At 45.0% G+C, this 18,745-nt stretch overlaps 4 protein-coding genes across 6 annotated transcripts; 2 read left to right on the top strand and 2 right to left on the bottom strand.

Annotated features, from left to right (window-relative positions):
• Nucleotides 1-567: 567 nt before the first annotated feature.
• LOC112876886 (4-coumarate--CoA ligase-like 1) lies at nucleotides 568-4,418 on the bottom strand. The gene is made up of 6 exons (XM_025941066.1): nucleotides 3,408-4,418; nucleotides 3,012-3,204; nucleotides 1,927-2,069; nucleotides 1,194-1,261; nucleotides 983-1,085; nucleotides 568-767 (listed from the first exon to the last, which is right to left on the bottom strand). The coding sequence occupies exons 1-6, from the start codon at nucleotides 4,416-4,418 to the stop codon at nucleotides 651-653; spliced, it is 1,635 nt and encodes a 544-aa protein (XP_025796851.1). The 3' UTR covers nucleotides 568-650.
• Nucleotides 4,419-7,309: 2,891 nt separating this feature from the next.
• LOC112873742 lies at nucleotides 7,310-9,226 on the bottom strand. The gene is made up of 2 exons (XM_025936787.1): nucleotides 8,701-9,226; nucleotides 7,310-8,616 (listed from the first exon to the last, which is right to left on the bottom strand). The coding sequence occupies exons 1-2, from the start codon at nucleotides 9,137-9,139 to the stop codon at nucleotides 7,730-7,732; spliced, it is 1,326 nt and encodes a 441-aa protein (XP_025792572.1). The 5' UTR covers nucleotides 9,140-9,226; the 3' UTR covers nucleotides 7,310-7,729.
• Nucleotides 9,227-12,736: 3,510 nt separating this feature from the next.
• On the top strand, nucleotides 12,737-14,146 carry LOC112876979 (protein EARLY RESPONSIVE TO DEHYDRATION 15-like). 2 transcript variants are annotated; one of them, XM_025941172.1, is made up of 3 exons: nucleotides 12,737-12,897; nucleotides 13,174-13,489; nucleotides 13,612-14,146. In XM_025941172.1, exons 2-3 carry the CDS (start codon nucleotides 13,198-13,200, stop codon nucleotides 13,764-13,766), a joined length of 447 nt encoding a protein of 148 aa, XP_025796957.1. In that variant the 5' UTR covers nucleotides 12,737-12,897; nucleotides 13,174-13,197; the 3' UTR covers nucleotides 13,767-14,146. The 2 variants fall into 2 exon arrangements, with proteins under 2 accessions (XP_025796957.1, XP_025796958.1); XM_025941173.1 differs by having other exon boundaries at nucleotides 12,747-12,897; nucleotides 13,178-13,489.
• Nucleotides 14,147-15,661: 1,515 nt separating this feature from the next.
• On the top strand, nucleotides 15,662-18,428 carry LOC112878202 (ribosomal RNA-processing protein 17-like). Of its 2 annotated transcripts, none has more exons than XM_025942633.1 (4): nucleotides 15,662-16,002; nucleotides 16,082-16,187; nucleotides 16,846-16,963; nucleotides 17,164-17,822. In XM_025942633.1, the coding sequence occupies exons 1-4, from the start codon at nucleotides 15,821-15,823 to the stop codon at nucleotides 17,319-17,321; spliced, it is 564 nt and encodes a 187-aa protein (XP_025798418.1). In that variant the 5' UTR covers nucleotides 15,662-15,820; the 3' UTR covers nucleotides 17,322-17,822. The 2 variants fall into 2 exon arrangements, with proteins under 2 accessions (XP_025798418.1, XP_025798417.1); XM_025942632.1 differs by lacking the exon at nucleotides 17,164-17,822 and adding an exon at nucleotides 17,877-18,428 and having other exon boundaries at nucleotides 15,673-16,002.
• The last annotated feature ends 317 nt before the right edge of the window (nucleotides 18,429-18,745 follow it).

Raw genomic sequence — 18,745 nt, 5'->3', positions numbered from 1 at the left:
GAAGCAGCGACGGCGCGGCGTTCCCCGCATCATCGGCCGACGAGCCCGCGGGTGTGCTCAACCACATTCCAGCGGTGCGATGGAGGTGGACCTGCAGGGCCTCCGGCCTCCGCCATGGCACTAGGGCGGCATCCAGCTCTCGCTCGGCGCGGCCGCGCCTCCCTGACAAGGACGACCGAGCCCTCGCCCGATCTGGGCCGCACGAAGCCAATCCAACGGCTAGAAGGGTACCAGGGGTGGGACGGTATTTGAAATACCGTCCACCCCGGTCGGTATTTCGAGTGCTACTCCCCGGTCGTCCCCGCAGACGCCGCCTTGGCTCGCTGGAGAGCGGCCGTGCGCCCGGGATTCAGTCGCCTCCTTCTCCGCGAGCACCCTGAGGCCGTACAGCGCTGGCGCGGCAGGCCGCCATCGTCGGCGATGTGCCTGACCAGGTATGCCGCGTCCTCAGCGCCGTCCGACGCGACCAGCACGCCGCGGGGGCATGGCGTGCGCTCTGATGCCCGCGCACACCCGCCGCGGGTCTGTACCTAGCGCATATCTATACTGCATGTTTGGTTCCTCACAGTGAATTGATAGGTAAACTTGGTGCTAAATCGTCTAGCAGAACCTAGTCACAGGACTGTTCTGAAACCGAGAAGATTGACTTGCTATAACTTGGATGATCTGACTTGGGCGATGAGCTCTCTTCTCAAAATCTTTCCTGAAGCAGATTTTGGTACACTCTCCACAAACGTAACCTTCCTCAGCCTCTTGTAGTATGTGACCTGAAATGTAGTTCACGAAAATATCATCACAGCGTTAGAAGGGTCATATTCAGTTGATGTGGGGGTACACGACAACCAGTTGATGGAGGGTAAAGAACATCGTCCATTCAGGAATTACAAATGTTTCATTCTAGTGGAAGAGATGCTGTAATATTTTTATAGGGTTAAAACTACTTGCTGGTCAGAATTAAGCCTAGGCTTCTAGCCAACCTCACCTGCTTCTCGATAAATTTCTGGACATCAACTTCAGACAGTGAACTCTTAGGTGATCGTACAACGTAGGCAATGGGAACTTCCCCTGCTTCAAGATCAGGATACCTTGGCAAAAAGGAGACTTCCAAAATAAGAGACAAGGAAACAACAGAATTGAAGTTTTTTTTATCCTTAAGCCGCTATAAACACTAGAATCTAAGATTTTTAGCTTACGGGATGACAACAGCATCAAGAATTTCTGCATGAGACAGGAGCAATCCTTCTAGCTCAGCAGGAGCAATCTGCCAGTAAATAAAGAAAGATACAAACTTCCTTAAATGAATAAAGTAATATGTTACAAAATATATAAGAAGTTTCACTGAAGGTACTTTGACGGTTTGACCAAATGTACCTCATACAGTTAATTTTTTTAAATTAAAAATGTGATAGCTTCTCAAGTTGTTCGTTTATTATTACAACCTTTTGTTATCTTATTCAACTTGTCTTGAGCTTACCATGCATGATTTTGCTATTTTTTTTATAAAACTTCTCTTTAGGCCATGGTTCTACTAAAAGTCAGCCTACCGACAATCCGTTTCACTTGAATTAAATTTCCATCAGTTACAAATATTCCTAAAGTAGTACTACCCTGTTTGTTTCCAGAAGGATGTCATATGCTCATATATATGTAATCAAACTCCTAATACTTTCACAACTAGAATAAAGATATATTGTTTAGATCTTTTGTTAATACCGAGCTATCCATGTAGATCAAGTGTGGATGTTTCTATGGTGTATGATATTTCAACAATGCTTACAACAAGCACACGGCATTAGTACAATAGACATAAGTAGAAGAATGGGCCGAAATTTGGTATAAGGAAATTTTAATTTTCCCTCACATGATTATAAAAAAGGACTTGCTAATACTGAAAAGTAGTTTCAGAAAAAAAGTGAATTTCTTTACCTGGAAGCCTTTGTACTTAATCAGCTCTTTAAGCCTGTCGACAACATAAAGTTGGCCTCTTTCATCAAAGTATCCAAGGTCACCAGTATGCAACCACCCTTGCTTGATTGTGAATTCAGTAGCTTGCACATTGTTGAAATATCCTATAAATAATATGCTCAAACAAGTGAGGAGAAATTCTGACCAGGCGCACTAGTACAGAAGTGGTTGATCTTTGATATTAGTCCCGGTTGCTGTTGTGGGTCCGGGATTGATGAAGGCTTTAGTTCCAGATCTAGCGGCTAGGGGACGTTGGGGAATTTTAGCCCCGGTTGGAGCCACCAACCGGGACTAAAAAGTCACCCTTTAGTCGCGGTTGGCAAAGTCCTAAGCATTTAGTTCCAGGTGGTAACACCATTCAGGACTAAAAGATGATCCTCTAGTCCCGGTCGGTGGCTCCAACTCAGACCAAAGATCCTTCACGGGTTAGTTTAAAAGTAAGACATCGTATTCAAAGTTACATATGCTGTGTAGGTGGGGTGGTAAAAAAGTTGTACGCGAGGTAAGGAGTCTCAGGTTCAAGTCCTAGACGCGGAGTAAACTTTTTACCTTGCCACGGACCTTTAGTCCTGAATGTGAAAATCGAAACTAATAATTAGGATCTTTAGTCCCGAATTCGTAGTTCTAGTTATGGAAGCGGGGCTAAAGAGTATGGGGAAAACCGAGACTACTAGCCGATTGTGTACCAGTGCGACTACTAGCCGATTGTGTACCAGGCCTGTTCTGGGCCGGCGAACAACAATGTAGATACAATAGCTTGCGACAGTGAAGTTATCGGTAAAGCATCTTGATATAAAAGCTACCTGACTTGTCCTTTTTAAATATGCCAACTACTAGCCGTTGATAAATCGTGTTTGACAAAAAGTCATTGATAAAAAACAGTACTAACAGTTGCTGCAGTTACATATTGTAATATCAAATGAGAGAGCTTGGTAGTGTGTAGTCGATCAAGATTTTTTTTTGTTATCTTTAGTGAATAAAGCTCCTCTCTGATCATAAAATGCATAGAGAACAATTTAAAGCAAGACACCACGATTTGAATTTACCTCTCATTATGTTTGGTCCACGAAGACAGATCTCTCCTAGTTGATTCGGAGGCAGATGCTTCATTGTCTTCACATCGACAATCTTTGCTTCAACTCCAGTGACAAGAGCTCCAGTTGAACCAAACTGACGGGCACGCCCTTTTTGTGGGTACTCCAGCGATATGATCCCACAGGTTTCAGTCATACCATAACCCTGCAAGAGGTAGCATCATGAATCACCCATGACACAAAAGTATAGCAGTTATGTCATGAAAAAAATCCTTTTCTAGCTTAGGCTCTAAACAGTCTTACTGTTACAAGAGTATGAAACACTGCCGGTGTACTAATGCAAAGTTTAAAATTTAAGAATTTTGCTAAATTTAAAACTGCACAGCACAGTTCCAAATGCCCGCTCACCTGGATAATTTCGGCATCGGGGAATTTGTCGGCCACGACCTCTATCACGTCCTTGCCGAGCGGCGCGGCGCCGGAGCCGATGCACCTGAGCGAGCTGAGGTCGTACCTGCCGCCGCTCCCGTGCTTTGCGAGCGCGATCATCACCGGCGGCGCGCAGAAGAGGTAGGTGACGCGGTGGCGCTCCACGGCGGCCAGCACGGCGTCCAGGTCAAACCGAGCCATCACGACCACGGTGTTGCCGCGCTGCAGCTGCCCAAGCGTGACCACGGACATGCCAAAGATGTGGAACATGGGCAGGAAGCAGAGGAGCACGTTCCGCCCCTCGCCGAGCTGGTCCTGGTCCGACGTCACCATCGTCGCCGCCGCGATGAAGTTGCGGTGCGTGAGTACGACGCCCTTGCTCTCCCCCGTCGTGCCCGACGAGTAGAACAGCGCCGCAGTGTCGCTCTGCCGCGTCGGAGGGCGGCGGTACTCCGTCTCCTGCATCCCGGCGACGAGGTCCGAGTAGAGGGTGACGTTAGGCAGGGAGGCGCCGTCGCCGTCCAGGAGGATGGTGGGGAGGCGGAGGTCTGCGATCTTGGGAAGGAGGTCGGAGACGGTGACGACGAGCTTGGCGAGGGCGTCGGCGGCCTGCTTGGCGATCTCCCGCGGGTTGTAGAGCGGGTTGGCCGTGGTGGCGACGGCGCCGAGCGCGGTGACGGCGAGGAAGCAGACCGGGTAGAGGATGCAGTTGGGCGCGAGGAGGAGCACGGCGTCGCCGCGGCGGACGCGAGCGCGGGACGAGAGCGCTGCGGCCGCGACGAGTACCGCGGAGCGGAGGGCCCCGAAGGTGAGCGCTCGGCCCGTCGCGGCGTCCACGAGCGCGAGCGCGGAGGGGCACGCGGCGGCGCGGTGGAGGACGAGGTCGGTTATGGAGAGCTCCGGATCGGCGGCGATGGGCGCCACCGGGCGCGGCGAGCGGTAGACGCCGTCGGGGCCGTAGCCGGCGGCCAGCGACGCCGTGCCCGCCATGGTTGCCTGCTGCGACCGAGTTGCTTTGCTCACGTCGCGTGGGTCGCTGGTGTAGTGTGAGAAGAGAGAGTGTGGCTGTGTGGGAATGGAGCTCTGGTTTGCCGTCCTTCCTCTCCTGATCTTTCGGGTCTGCCGTGTGACGCTGCCGTCATACGACTATGTAGCGAGCATATATGCTCGTGCTGGTCAGAATAGGACAGCGAGACCTACGGTCTATTCTATGCAATTTGGCAACTAACTTTGTCTTATGTATTTTATTTGTGAGAAGTACAATAAGATAGTAACATTATTGTTAAATAATGATTTCTGTTCCCTCCATTGTAAATTGCAGTATATTCTAACTTTATCCGAGTTAAACTGCTCTAATTCTTCAAAAAAAACTAATTAGATGTTGTAAATATTTGTGGTTGTTCCTATAAACCTAGTCAAGTTAAAGAAGTTTAACTTTGGATAGATCTAAAGTGAACTATAATTTGGAATAGAGAGAGTATATATTAGTGCACTCTTATTATTCTAAAAGTTTTTTTGGATATAACGAAATGGTATTGATAGTTGAAGTTGATTTGGCCCTGTCTTCTATTGTGCATGTATTTGGCCCTTTCTTCTACCATAATATGTGTTATCTTGTTCTTCAAATTTGGCTAAGCCCTATTTCTATTTCATAGCAATGAAAAGAACCTTCTGCAATGTATTATGTATTCTCTTATCTTTATACTTTCTCCGTTTCAAATTATAATTTATTTTAGCGTTGTTCTAAGTCAAACTTCTTTAACTTTGATAGAAACTTACAAAAAAACTCAACATCCACAAGATCAAATTAGTCTTTAATAAGGAGGGGGTACATCTTTTTTAAGGAAAAAAGTCCAATATGAAAGTTTTTGCTCTCATAATTGTTGAGAAAAGTTATGCGAGTGTATCTGTATTTGCTTCTCATAATTGCATGAGTACAAATAAGTAAGATTCTAGAACTCTTTGTATTGGCCATGTTTGGCATATGTAAGAATTCTGTAAGAGTTGCATACAATAAAAGAACTTTCAGAATTTGACTTGACTAAATGTTGATTTTGGTACGCGCAACTGGGCATTCAACTCTCTTAACAAATACTACCATTAAAAAAAACGTCCTACAACCATTTCAAAAATGCTTCTTCATACTAAAGTAATAAGACATGTCTAGGTTCCATATTGAATTCTTCTTTATGATTTAATAGATATAATATATTTCCTCTTGAAAGAAATGGTCAAGTATAAAATTAGTAGGAGGATAGGTTCAATGGTAGAGATAATAGCATGTTAAGATGCGAGTTGTCTCAGTGTCCACATCTGATCAATATCAAGATGAGAGCCACTATATCAAGTAGTTGGGAGGTTACATTTCAAGTCTTAGTTTTTGGGATTTTATCCCTTACCTTATCCTCTCTTCGTTTTGTGGGTTACCCTGTGATTTTATCCTGCATGGTTCCTTTTTCACAGACGACAACAACCGTAGTCATCATGTTTTCATCCTCTCATTGCCTAACACCTCCATACCAACTGCTCTTGCAACGGCCAGTGAGAAAGAATGAAAGACACATCTTCCTGACTTCACGATTAAATATTACTCCCTTCACTTCAAATTATAGGTAATTTTTGCTATGCACCTAAAAATACATTATGTTTATATACACAATAAAAATTAATATCTAAGAAAAGCCAAAACAACATATAATTTAAAATCATGGGAGTGCATGCAAAGCGCATTGTAGAGATCATAAACTTGATCAAACCAGGGGGACACAGTGCAGCATGTCAATTTTCCACTGCATAAGAAAGTGTCACCACAGTAAAAAGATGAAGCTGGGTTGCAATTTACCAAAGATGAGCCTTCAAAACATAGTTCTGCACAAAAACAAGATTGTGCAGGCAGTAGTAAGAACATATCCAGGTGGTATTTCACCATTTGCATTGAATAGTCCACATGGTCAGCAACTAGCCAATCAGGTCTCCAATCTCCTACAGATGCAAGTCCCTAACCTGTGAGGAGCGCAGCTACTAGTGCATATTTTGATTCCGTCGAGTTCGATTAATACTCCTGATATGATTGGTTAAGGTAAAATGGGACCTCTCAGCAAATGCAGAAGAAACAGCCAGCCAGGCCAAGCCAGATATGGCTGTACAAATTGTTTGGCTTTGGTAACTGTAAAATTGAAATGAGCAATTGAGCAAGAAACTGGAGTTAAACCTGAGTAAGCAGTAAGCATGAGAGCATGTTCAGTATATAAAAACAAGGACACTCATTTATTTTACCTGATGAGCACTACCATACCATATCATCAAGGGAAACACCATAACACCATGCAGGAAATGTTACTATGGGAACAATTAGGAGTGAGCATCTGATAAATGAATGGGCTCAAACATATAAACAGTAGGACACGCAGCGAACATGCAGCGAACATACAGAGGAAAATTTGAGTAACCTTCTGTTATTTGCAAAAACAAGAGCATAATTGTTTTCCATCTCAAAAAAGGAAGAACATATAATGTACACACCATGCATAGAAAAATTGAAACACTCAAATCCTGCTTTTTTCCCCCTGCAATTCATGTTTCACAGAATTTCCAATATTCATACCCAGTGCAAAAAGCTCCCACATAAGATGGGGTTTGGGAAAAGGATTTTCAGGCACCCTTACTTGCTTATTTTGCGAGGCTAATCCGAAACCAGGACCACTCGGACCTCCAGTGGCCTATGCATCAAGATAATTGTAAGGGGCATAACCTTTACTTATGCAAAAATGGCAGAAGCAGACTGAGAATTGATAGAATGAGGACAGAATTTCAATGGTCGAAAGAATAGGCATTCCTATGGCAATAACAAAAGGTTTCGAGACATGGAATATTGGAAAAGGTAAAAAAATCAGCTGGTCCAAGTTCATTGTAAGCAGCTAAACTTTTTGCAGAACAGGAGAATAAAAACAGAAGATATGCAGCGCCACGTTACATATATGATGAATCATCATCCCATTCAAAAGAGTACCATAGGTCCAATTCTAACATAAAGTAGTTGTGCATGCCAGCTTAGCAGTAATGAAAAAAGAGTTACATCTGATCATAGAATAAGGTCAAACCTACAATGATATGATATGCTCTGACACTAGTATCCCGGAAATGGAGATAAAGCTTAATAAAAAAAACCATCTCCTATGAATTTTTAGCAATAAAACATTCTCAGTATGAAGTAACAAATATATGCCATCTGGACTGAAAAATGCATCCAGATGTCACCAGGAAGTTAGACAACAGGCTAACGATGGGACCTGTTTTTATGATTAGAACTTCAGCTTTTGCTTCACATTCTCATCCTTGCATCGCCGCTGATCAGCAATCATTGACTCGAAAACATCCAGGAGATCATCCAATCCCTTTGAATCCTCTCCCAGTTTCCTCATGGCAACAACTATGCTCTCAATAGTAGACAAGCACCCAACCCTTGGCTCGTGCCTCACCTCACTATACAAGCTAACCCTATCTGACTCCAGCTTCACATGTGGCAGCAGTTGTAACCATGGATTCTCATGGTACATCCTTTGTGCCTTTGCCCAAGTGCCATCCAACACAATTAAATGCTGTACCTGACAACCTGAAGCATCGATGCTGATTGCCCGCTGGCATGGAAATAGTAGAGCTGATTTTGGCGGTATGGTGATTGAGAATTCCTCAAACTCTGTTACGTAACCAGTGAGTTTACATTTCTTCTTTTGTAACTTTGTCACGACAAAACCATTTGAGACAGCTGCTTCACCAAGCGGGCCTCTTGATAACCATCTGATTTTTGGTTTCACACCACGCTCAATATCGATCCTTAGTTCCTTGTCTGTGAAAGCAATAGTGCACTTATCCATGCTTTTCCTGGTCCAATCTTGCCCCATATCAGCACCGACTTCAATTTTTTCTACACCTATACCATTGCAATCATTGAACATCCTATGAACTTCTGAGCCATTTGCTATTACAGGATGACACAAATTACCATTTACCTTATATGTCACCCCCACCCCACTTTGACGATTGGTTTCACCATTAACAGAGTCAACAACAATCTGGTTTGCTCCAGAGCTAGGCCTTTCAAGATCTGCAGGTTGTCCATCACTCTTCATCTTCGCGAATCCAAAACTGCCAACACCATTGTCGGCACAATCAGGAGAATCAACCTCTCCTACAAAATCACAGAAGATCCCATCATGGACGTCCCCAAGATTCAAACTGTCACTTGTGCCACCAAAATCGACGTCTTCCACACCCAAATCACCAGAGGGGTTCAACCATGGCTCCTCAAAATCGCAGCTCGCACCAACTTCTCCATCTGATTTCCCACAAGTCCCATCACGAGGAAATGCAAGATTTCCGGAACGGGCGGTTACAGGACCGCCTCCAGGACCGAACGCCGTGGCGCCGCCGGCTTCGAGCGTGGTGAGGATGAAGTGGGCGCGGTGGTTGACGTCGGTGACCTGGGCGACGGCGAGGTTGCGGAGGCCGAGGCGCGCGACGCGGGTGGAGTTGAGCGGGTGGTGGGCCTCCATCGCGTGTTGCAGCACGGTGACGCCGACGGCGGTGTCCACCGGCGGGGAGCGGAGGCGGCCGCAGAGGCAGAGGCGGAGGGGCTTCGTGCAGACGCCGCACATGGGACGGCGCTGGCCGGGCTCCCGCCGAGGCGCGTCACTCTGGCTCGCCGCCGCCATGGGTGGGCTCAAGGGGACAGGGGGCGGCCGCCCGGGTGAGGAAAGGTATCGGCGGTTTGTAAGTTTGGCCAAGTTTAGGGTTTTGGAGGATGAAAGATATTTGGGGATGTGTTTGGGTTGGATTTGGACGGGAAATGGAAGATTTCAAAAGCAAGTTCAAATTTGTATGATTTGACTCGCCTAAAAATGAAAGGTACTTTCAGTTTTATTATTTAATATGTAAAAGATTATAAATGAAATAGATAACGCTCGTGAACATCTCACAATTTTGTCTGTCTATATACTTGAACAAATGTGCAGGATGATTATGGTAAAATCAAATCTATTAGTTGGAGGCGAAGCATCATTCTAAAATAACATATATTTTTATCATAATTTATTTTTTTAGGAAAAATAGATTTTGCATTGTACTATGATTTGGTGGTAGTAAAGATGAACACATCGTAATAGCTTTTTCATAATCATTATGTATAACTTTTTAATGTGTTTAGAAGTGAGTTTTTCAGTAAAAAAAAGTGTACCATAGTCCTTTTTAAATGATATATTTGCTTGACATAAACTATTAAAATTACACTCCAAGCGGCCACCATTATATACCCTTTTACCTAACCCAAGTCATATTTTTGCCTATATGGCTCATGCCAGATGGCTCTCTTCTCATTGAACTTCTCATATCCTTCTTGTTATGCTCAATTTGTTTTCCATCTTGATTCATACTATTGTGCTTAGCATGTGTTTAGTATGAGAGTTGAAGCAAATTGCGATGATTTAATTCCAAATTTAGTAGTGTTTGGAGGGACATGTGTTGGAATGGAAAAAAAAAGTCATGAGATAACTTTATATTTTTCCTGACATAGTTGATATATGTGTGTAAAAGTAAAAGAAATACCGTTCTTCTAAACAAAAGGTCTCATGCCCTCTTATCTCTGTTCTAATATCTATAAACAAGAACCGTCAGATATCTAATTCTCAGTTGAGTTAGAAGAAAATCTAATCCTAATTTGGAATGCAAGAATTATGTTACATTTCTGTACAAGGTATTAATTTGTTATGATATTTTCATGAAACTCGTATGGAATGGCAGCAAGGTTGGGAGCCAAACTCGGAAAAGAAAAATCAATAACATCCCCTAGCAGTAGCATGTGAACGTTGGATTTTTTTTAATTTGGCTAGTGCCGTGCTGCTGTGGCGAGCGAGTGGTGGGCACACTTTTCTGGTCGCCTACCCCCAGTAAATGACCAGACTGCCCCTCCGGCTCTGCTCCACCCGCTCCTTCGCCGCAAGCCCGCGGGCCGCCACGCGCGCACCCAACCGGTCTCCGACGACTTCGGGGAATTTTTTTTAAAAAAGGGTTAAAAAAAATTTAAATTCGAAAAAGGGGTGCCGATTTGGAAAATTTCTAAAAATGGGCACCTCCCGCCCTTTGATCGGGCGGGAGGCGTGGGGCCGGAGGCTCCCGCCCATCCAACGGGCGGGAGGGGCCTGTTCGCGAATAAGAAAAAAAATTTATTTGCGACGGGCGGGAGGTCCCTTTTCGCGAATAATAAACTTTTCTTATTCGCGAACAGGCCCCTCCCGTTGCGGCAAAGGAATCCCGCCCGCCCAACGGGCGGGATGTGCTCTTTTTCTTATTTTTGGTCAAATTTATATTTTACAAACTATTTAAAATTTATACTTTTTTCAAATACAACATTTATTTGCCATATTCTTTTGTATACATGTAAATTTTTTTAAAAAAATCAATAACAATATTACTCTGCTTCCTATTACTCATGCAGATCGATCTGATCCACTGCACGGAGGTCGAAGCTGCATCTCAGATCACGTTGTTTGACCGTGGAGTACGTGTACCGAAGGCACAGTACAAAGAGAGCTTTCGTCGGATTCATGGTAACTTGACGCGAGCGTTACGTGCACTGGCGTGTTGCAGCAGAGACGACGAGGGGGCCTCCAGTTCATCTCATGCGTCCGCCCACGTATACACAGCTGGCCCATCGACCTCTGCAGCATCGCACACAGCGTCCAGCGGTACTGCCGCCGGTTCGAGGTGTAAGTCCTTTATAATTATCATTTCGATCAACTTTGATTTACACGACTAATTTCGTATGATTTACACAACTTTGATTTACACGACTAATTTCGTATGATTCGGTGGACTCTGTATATTTAAACTGTTTTTTTATCATACTATTTTATTTTTAATGGCTTAATGTATCGTACTATCGTAATATTTGGATTCTACATTGCAAAACGTTATCGCTTAACCATCTTAGTACGAGTTTTAGATATGGTAATCTTCTTCGTAAAATTGAACTAAAATTTTATACGTATACAAAAGAGTATGGCGAATAAATCTTATATTTGAAAAATATATGAATTTTAAATAGTTTGTAAAACATAAATTCGATTTTATATGTATACAAAAGAGTATGGTGAATAAATTTTGTATTTGAAAAAAATATGAATTTTAAATAGTTTATAAAACATAAATTCGAATAAAAAATAAGAAAAAGGGCACATCCCGCCCGTTGGACGGGCGGGATGCCTTTCCCGCCGCGGGAGGGGCCTCGTCGCGAATAAGAAGGGTCTTTTCGCGAATAAAAAAAGTTTCTTATTCGCGAAGAGGGACCTCCCGCCCGTTGGTTGGGCGGGAGGTCCCTCTTCGCGAATAAAAAACTTTCTTATTCGCAAAGAGGCCCCTCCCGCCCGTTGGATGGGCGGGAGGTGTCCGGCCCCACGCCTCCCGCCCGTTGATCGGGCGGGAGGTACCCATTTTTGGAAATTTTCCAAATCGGCACCCCTTTCTCGAATTTAAATTTTCTTTTAACCCTTTTCTAAAAAAAACTTCAGGCCTGTTCGCTGCGTGTAAAAGGAAAAACTTTTTATAAAAAATTCTTGCCAATTTGAAGTACTAAATAAAATCTATTTATAAAACATTTTGCACAGATGGGTTGTAAATCGCGAGACGAATCTAATGATACTAATTAATCCATGATTAAGCAATAATTAGCGGATGGTTACTGTAGCATCACTGTTGCAAAATATGGATTAAGTAGGTTCATTAGATTCGTCTCGCGATTCACAGCTCATCCATGCAAAAAGTTTTATAAATAGATTTCATTTAGAACTTCAAATTAGTAAGATTTCTTCAAAAATTTTGCGTTTACGGTTTTTTTTGCGTTTATGGTGTGGGAACTGACCTTGATCATTTTCCGATCCATTTCTTGTCGGCGCTTAAGGTCCGAAGTTAACTGGCACGTGTGCATTGATGATTCTGAACCCAAAATTCAAAAGTATTTAACTGAAGAACAGGCTGGAACAAAGTAAACGTTTTCTCGGGGACAAATCTCAAGTCAAAAATTCACGCGCTTGAAACCCAAGTTGGCAACACGAGGGATACGAGACTCGAGAGTGCGCGCGCGCGCGCTGTGTGATGAGCAGCCGGTAGCCCGAGTGAGGTGAGTCACCGACGCGCACGGAAGCTGCCTTGACCCTTGAGGCGACACGCTTTCCTTGCGGCCCAGCAGCACCAGCAACGAAGGCTCGCTCTCGGTCGCTGCCTGCCTGCCTGCAGCCTGCAGCCTGCGCGTGCCGTCCTCCTATAAACCGGGTCCTCGCCGAGTCCACTGGCAAGCAGAAGCTCTTCCCACTCTCTGCCCAGTGCTCGCTCAACCGCACCGGATATTTCGTTCCCCACCCGGTCCGCTGCCGAGGACAGATCCATCCATCCATCCATCCATCCATCCAGGAACCGAAAGGTGAGCGCCGTGGACGAACGATCCGCTCCCGCCCTCCCACCTTCGATCTGTAGCCTCGCGTCGTGCCTAGATCACCATCTGATCTGTTACGATCCTCTGTCGTTCGAGATCTGCGGTTTTCCTTTCCTCCGATCCGGAAGTCTCTCGCGGGTTTTGTTTCCCCCCTTCCGGTTTGGGGACTGCTTGCGATTTCGATCCGTGCTCTTGATTTCTAGCAGAAGGTTTCGGGCGCGCGCTCGCTGTGATCTGATTTGGATCTCGTTTGTTCCGCTGTAGTCAGGGGGAGCAAGAGGAGGAGTCATGAGCGCCGTGGCGGTCTCCTCGTCGTCGCTGAACCCGGACGCGCCGCTCTTCATCCCGGCGGCGCTGCTGCAGGTGGAGGACTTCTCGCCGCAGTGGTGGGACCTCGTCACCACCACCGCCTGGTTCCGCGACCACTGGTCCCGGGAGCACACCCAGCTCGACGAGATGGCCGAGGAGCTCGACTCGGCAGGCCTCCTGCCCGACGACGACGAGGACCTCTTCTACGACGACCAGCCCGAGCACGCACCCGCCGCCGTCGAGGCCCCGCAGCACCCTGCGCCCAAGACCGGTACGGATCTCTCTCTCTCTCTCTCTCTCTCTCTCTCTCTCTCTCTCTCGGCGGTTGCCGGTTTGCCTTCGATTTCGAGACATGAGCTCATCTTCGTACCCGCGTGTACCTTCCCTGTGCAGATGCGGTGCTCAAGGCGCTGAACCTGACCTCCCCGAAGGGCGGCGACGCATCGCGCGGGTTCTGGGAGAAGCCCAGGCATGCCGAGAAGCCGACCAAGTACGCTGGCAGCCCCAAGGGCAGCAGCGCCCCCCGTGTGATCCACCAGCCCCGCTAGGCTCGTCATCCTGACGGGGGAAATCGAGCAAGGCTGCTGTGCCCTCTTGCAGCGTTTGCTCCTGCTCCTGGCTGCTGCCGTTGTGGTCTGGCCTTTTCGAGTCTAGTACTGGAATTAGTACAAGTAGAAGTGTCCTTTTGTATAGCAAGCAAGTAAAAAAATGACCAAAAAAGAGAACAAAATGCAGCTGCTGTTTACTGCTGCTCTCTCTAAGTTGCGTTGGTTGAGTTCAGTCTCCAGTGTGTCTAGAGAACCCCCAAAGAAATGGAAGAGGGTGAAGGTGGAGTCCCAGACTCCCCAGTGTATGGTGTCCTGTAAATGTTTCGTTTGATGTGCAATGGCAGGCAGTCTAATGTTACAAATAGCCCCTCTTGCTGCTCTCTTGACTGTTTCTTATTACTCCTCTTATCAATATTAAGTATGTTGGATGATGATCTCATCCACTTGAACTTATCTAGGAGTAACTGATAAGGGAGCCTTTGACCTGAAAAAAATGGTTATCAGGCACGAAATGCGCACACTCTTCTGTCTTTCAGTGTCTTTGTTTCAAAGTTTCTTTGAAGCAGCTGCTGTGAGAGTCTTCGGCTGATTCATGGCTGCCATTGCTCATGAAGCAAGATCGTGTAAACTAAGGGCATGTAGCAATTTGTACTTATCATCGTGGCAGCCATTCTAGATGATGACATTGTTGTGTGCCAGTGGCCAGTGGGCCAAGTCAGTGGACAACAAAAGGTTCATCGTTACTGGTCTTTCTTGACGTCCGCATCAGTTCAGCGTTCAACACAGTTATAAACTTCCAAACAAGCAAGGACTCAGGTACACGTCAAATACCACCTGCCTTGCAGCTTCGTTCATCCGGGTACATTTTGCTTCCAGGGATACGAGTCACGAAAAGGACATGGCGGATGAATGGGGTATTGCTTCCATCATATGATCCTACGAAATGATGATAGCTGCTGGGTGATGCTTGTAAGGAATGAAAAACCACGGTATGTCTGCAGGCTTGCTGATGTTTTGACTTAAAGAAAACGGGACACAGGCATGCCTGAATGATGAAAGCTTCCAGTCTGAAATTTGTTGTAGGAGCTTCTGCACACCAGCAATTATTGAACAGAAAAGAAGATGATATGTTTTCTTCTGGCACCAGACTTCTTCACAGTTCGTTGTCATAGTGATTTTCCACTTTTTTCCCGATGATTTTTACCTTGGATTCGAATGATAATCGCAGATTCGTAGTGAGCTCATCTGCATATCCGTGTGCACCTTCTGGAGTCCCCAATTAGAAGGTGAAAAGATGACAAAATGATATCAACAAAGAAAAGCTGGAACTATGATAGACTGATATCAATAAACAAAAGGTGAGACTATGATAGAATGATATCAATAAACTAAACATGGTAATTCTGAAAAATTATTGTTGAACATTTTATTTTATTTTATTTCCTAATAAAGTTGGGCCCCGTTTAGATCGCAAATCTTTATAACTTTTGAAACTTTTTGCTACTGTAGCGTTTTCGTTTGTATTTAACAAATTTTATCTAATCATGGACTAACTAGGCTTAAAAGATTCGTCTCGTGATGTACAATTAAACTGTGCAATTAGTTATTTTTTTACATACATTTACTGCTCCATGCATGTGTCCCAAAATTGATGTGATGGAGAGAGAGCGTAAAAAGTTGGAAGTTGGAAGGGATCTAAATAAGACCTTGCTTCATTATTATTTAGATTTGCTTCAAATCTGACACAGGTAGGTAGACTCCTAGTTCATTTTGGTACCCGCAAAGCCAGGTTGCCTCATTTGTGTGTATTTTCCCGTACTTTTATCTGTCGCAATGGCACTTGTGGAATAAAAGAGTTCCAAGAGGGTATACAAGCAAATTCATAAGTAGACAAACAATCACGCGGCCTGCACGTGACCTCCCTAACCTCGCTCCCTAGTCCTGCCCTCGCCTTCTCTTCCCGTCTTCCGCAAGGCGGCGGCAGTTCCTTCCCTCCCCGTATGTTTGAGGGAGGGAGGTAGGGAGGGACGGAGGGAGCTGTGTAGCCAATAGCCATGGCGTGGGAGGAGGAGGCCGTGGAGGAGGAGGAATACGGGGAGGAGATGGCGGCGTCGGAGTCGGAGGCGGAGGATGTTGTGGTGGGGCAGATGCCGACGGTGATGGTGCCGAAGCACATCAATAAGCGTTCCCTCAAGAACAAGGCGCTATCCGTCACCCTCGACAAGAAAGCCCTCAAGTGTGTCTTTCTACTCCGACCACTCACCATCCCCTATCCGAGCACCTACAAGATTATTTGACGGATCTTGGTTTGGCAGGGATTTCGTGACTGGGTTCCACAAGAGGAAGAAGAAGAGAAGAAAGGAAGCACAGAAGGTTTTGCAGGAGAAGGAGAGGAAGAAGAGAATCGAGGAGCGCAAGAGGGTGAGTAATTCGCACAACAAAAATATTTTTTCCTTTTCTGCAAGGTTATGGTTCTGGTATCCGTTTTTGAAAGATAATATTGGTTCTTGCTTGCTGAAAGGCAATGCTCCCAGAGAACCATGACTCACCGTGAAAGAATTTCTCCTGCAATCACTTATCTGTCAACAGATTTTAGGATTCTTCTAAGTGAAGATTTGTTTCTTTTAAACATGTGCGATAGATTTATCAATTATCCAGCATGAGCCCAACATCAGTAGAAATTTTAAGAAAAAAAATTGTCAGGCTGAAAGCCAAAAGGGTGTGTGCATCTATTGTTCACATTGAAATTTATGAGACAGTTACATGAAACCCACAACACTGCAAATAGTAATTGATACAAGTTCAAAAAAAAATGTAATTGATAGACATCACAAGTGAGGTAGTTACCATGTAGACAGCTAACATTTACCATGATGTTTGTGGTCTACGGAAGGTGCAGAAGTGCAACATGTAATGCAATCCTGATAGCTGAATCATGTGTCAGTTGGAATACCCAAGTTTTTGGCCAAATAAGATTTTGGAATGACTTCAAAAATGTTTAATTTTATTTTCATTCAGCCTATGTTGTGTTTACTGGTTTCTGCTTGTTGATTTGCTGAGCTATATCATTTTGTTTCAGAGAAAACAAGAGAAAGAGATTGCTCTATATGGTAGAGTACTGTCATCAGATGATGCTGGATTAGAAAATGAGGATATTGGCGATGATGGTGAGGAGATAAATGATGAATCTTTGTCTGGTGAGTACATGAACTGAATTTATAACAGTTCCTACCATGTTATACAGTATTGTGATGTTATTTCTAGGAAAGATTGGTTCCATGACACCACAATATCCTGGTTTTGGAAATATACCACTAAACTGGCTTGTTGCACTTTATTACCATCAAAAGTTCGCACACCATCTGTGTTCCTCATTGGAGCGTTATTCTTTGCACAGTTTGCACATCCTGCTTCTCACGCACCGCATTCTTCCTCCTGCTCTTTCGTTGTCAACATGCGCCAACTTGGATCACATCCATGTCGACAGCATACCACAACACATGCATCTGGGCGGTGATTCCTGTTCTCAGGCATCAGGTTGGCCATGATTCCTAAGAGGGCGGTGTGGCCGTCCAGGATGAAGAGTAGTGACAGCGATGATGAACTGGGAGCAGGTTGTGGACTGGAGCAGCCGAGCCCTTGGCAGCTTGATTTTGTGAAGGGAGAGGATTTTGAGGCAGCGATGTTAGCAATCTTGCCTGATTTGAACCAGGCAGAAGAGTATCGACTGGATCTAGGCTCAATGCAGTTGTGTTGGGAGGCGTGCTTCGGGCGGAAGGCAGCATGGGGTGTGGCATTGGAATGAGGTCTAACCACAGAAGTAAGCACCTCTCCTCACTAATTAGTTAGTAGGTGGAGAAGATCAATTGTTTCAACTGGAAGAAAGATGGGTGGACGGATGGAAAGCGTGACAGTGGTAATTTCCATATTTCGAGAAAAAAAGAGTGGTAATTTTCTTAACGGTGTGAACTTTCCCTGGTATTGAAGTGCACCAGATCAGTTCAGTGGTATATTTCTAAAACTAGGATTTTTCGGTGTCATGGAACCAATTTTTCCTTGTCTTGAAAATTGAGCTCATAGTAATTATCTAATAATTGATTTTATTTCCAGAAATCAAAATTTACGAAGATGATGGGACTAGAATCACTGTGACCACTAGCGAAATTACTCCTGAAGACGATGACATTGGACCGAGAACTATCAGCGGCCCCATGTCGACGAGCTACACCAGCAAGAATCCTAGCTCGGTGGCCAAGAAGAACTCCAGCTTAGGCGTGAAGAAGAAGCCACAGAAGAGGATGTTCAAGAACAAGAGCAAGGCGAAAAAGGGCGACAAGAAGCGGGGCGCGGTAAAGGGTAAAAGGAAGGGCAAAGGACGGAAATAGTGTCTTCAGTCTGTAGAGGAGAATCGTATTGCTGATTGGGCTGCGCGTAACCTCATATAACTCGGATCTGCACTTGTTTGTTGGTCATCCATACTGTGGGATGTTATGCTAAGCTGCGAGTTGTGCTGCTATTGGGTTGCGCTGCTGAGGGGTTGAGTTGCGCTGCATGTCGGCTGTCAATCTCAGGGTACATTGAAGATTTATTTTGATCCTAGTTGAGATAATTTTCATGATTGTTTTGGTCCTTGGGGCTAATCTTCCCCGACATGGGCGCCAATGTTTGAGCCAAATGCTCTGATTGCTCCTAGTTTGCTAACAGTAGCACCTGCTATATACTTCAAGCATGGGCGCCAATGTTTTGAGTGATTATCAAGATTAACTAGTACTAGTGTGTTAATGAGGTGTGCCAATTGCATCAAAACCGGTGCCTATGTTTTGGGCAGATTATCTCAAGATTAAGTAGTGTGTTAAATGAGGTGGCCGGCTACATCAATCGAAAAAGTGGGCAGATTATCACAAGCAATGGCACTTAAACACTTGTCTGAAACTGAACTGAAAGTCGGAAACTGGAGGTCAGGAGGAGGTGGTGGCAAG

This window comes from Panicum hallii, chromosome 9 (genome assembly GCF_002211085.1).
Source record: "Panicum hallii strain FIL2 chromosome 9, PHallii_v3.1, whole genome shotgun sequence".
NCBI classification, from domain to species: Eukaryota; Viridiplantae; Streptophyta; class Magnoliopsida; order Poales; family Poaceae; genus Panicum; species Panicum hallii.
Note: the sequence above shows the minus strand (reverse complement) of the source record. Positions and strands in the feature narration are given on the sequence as shown.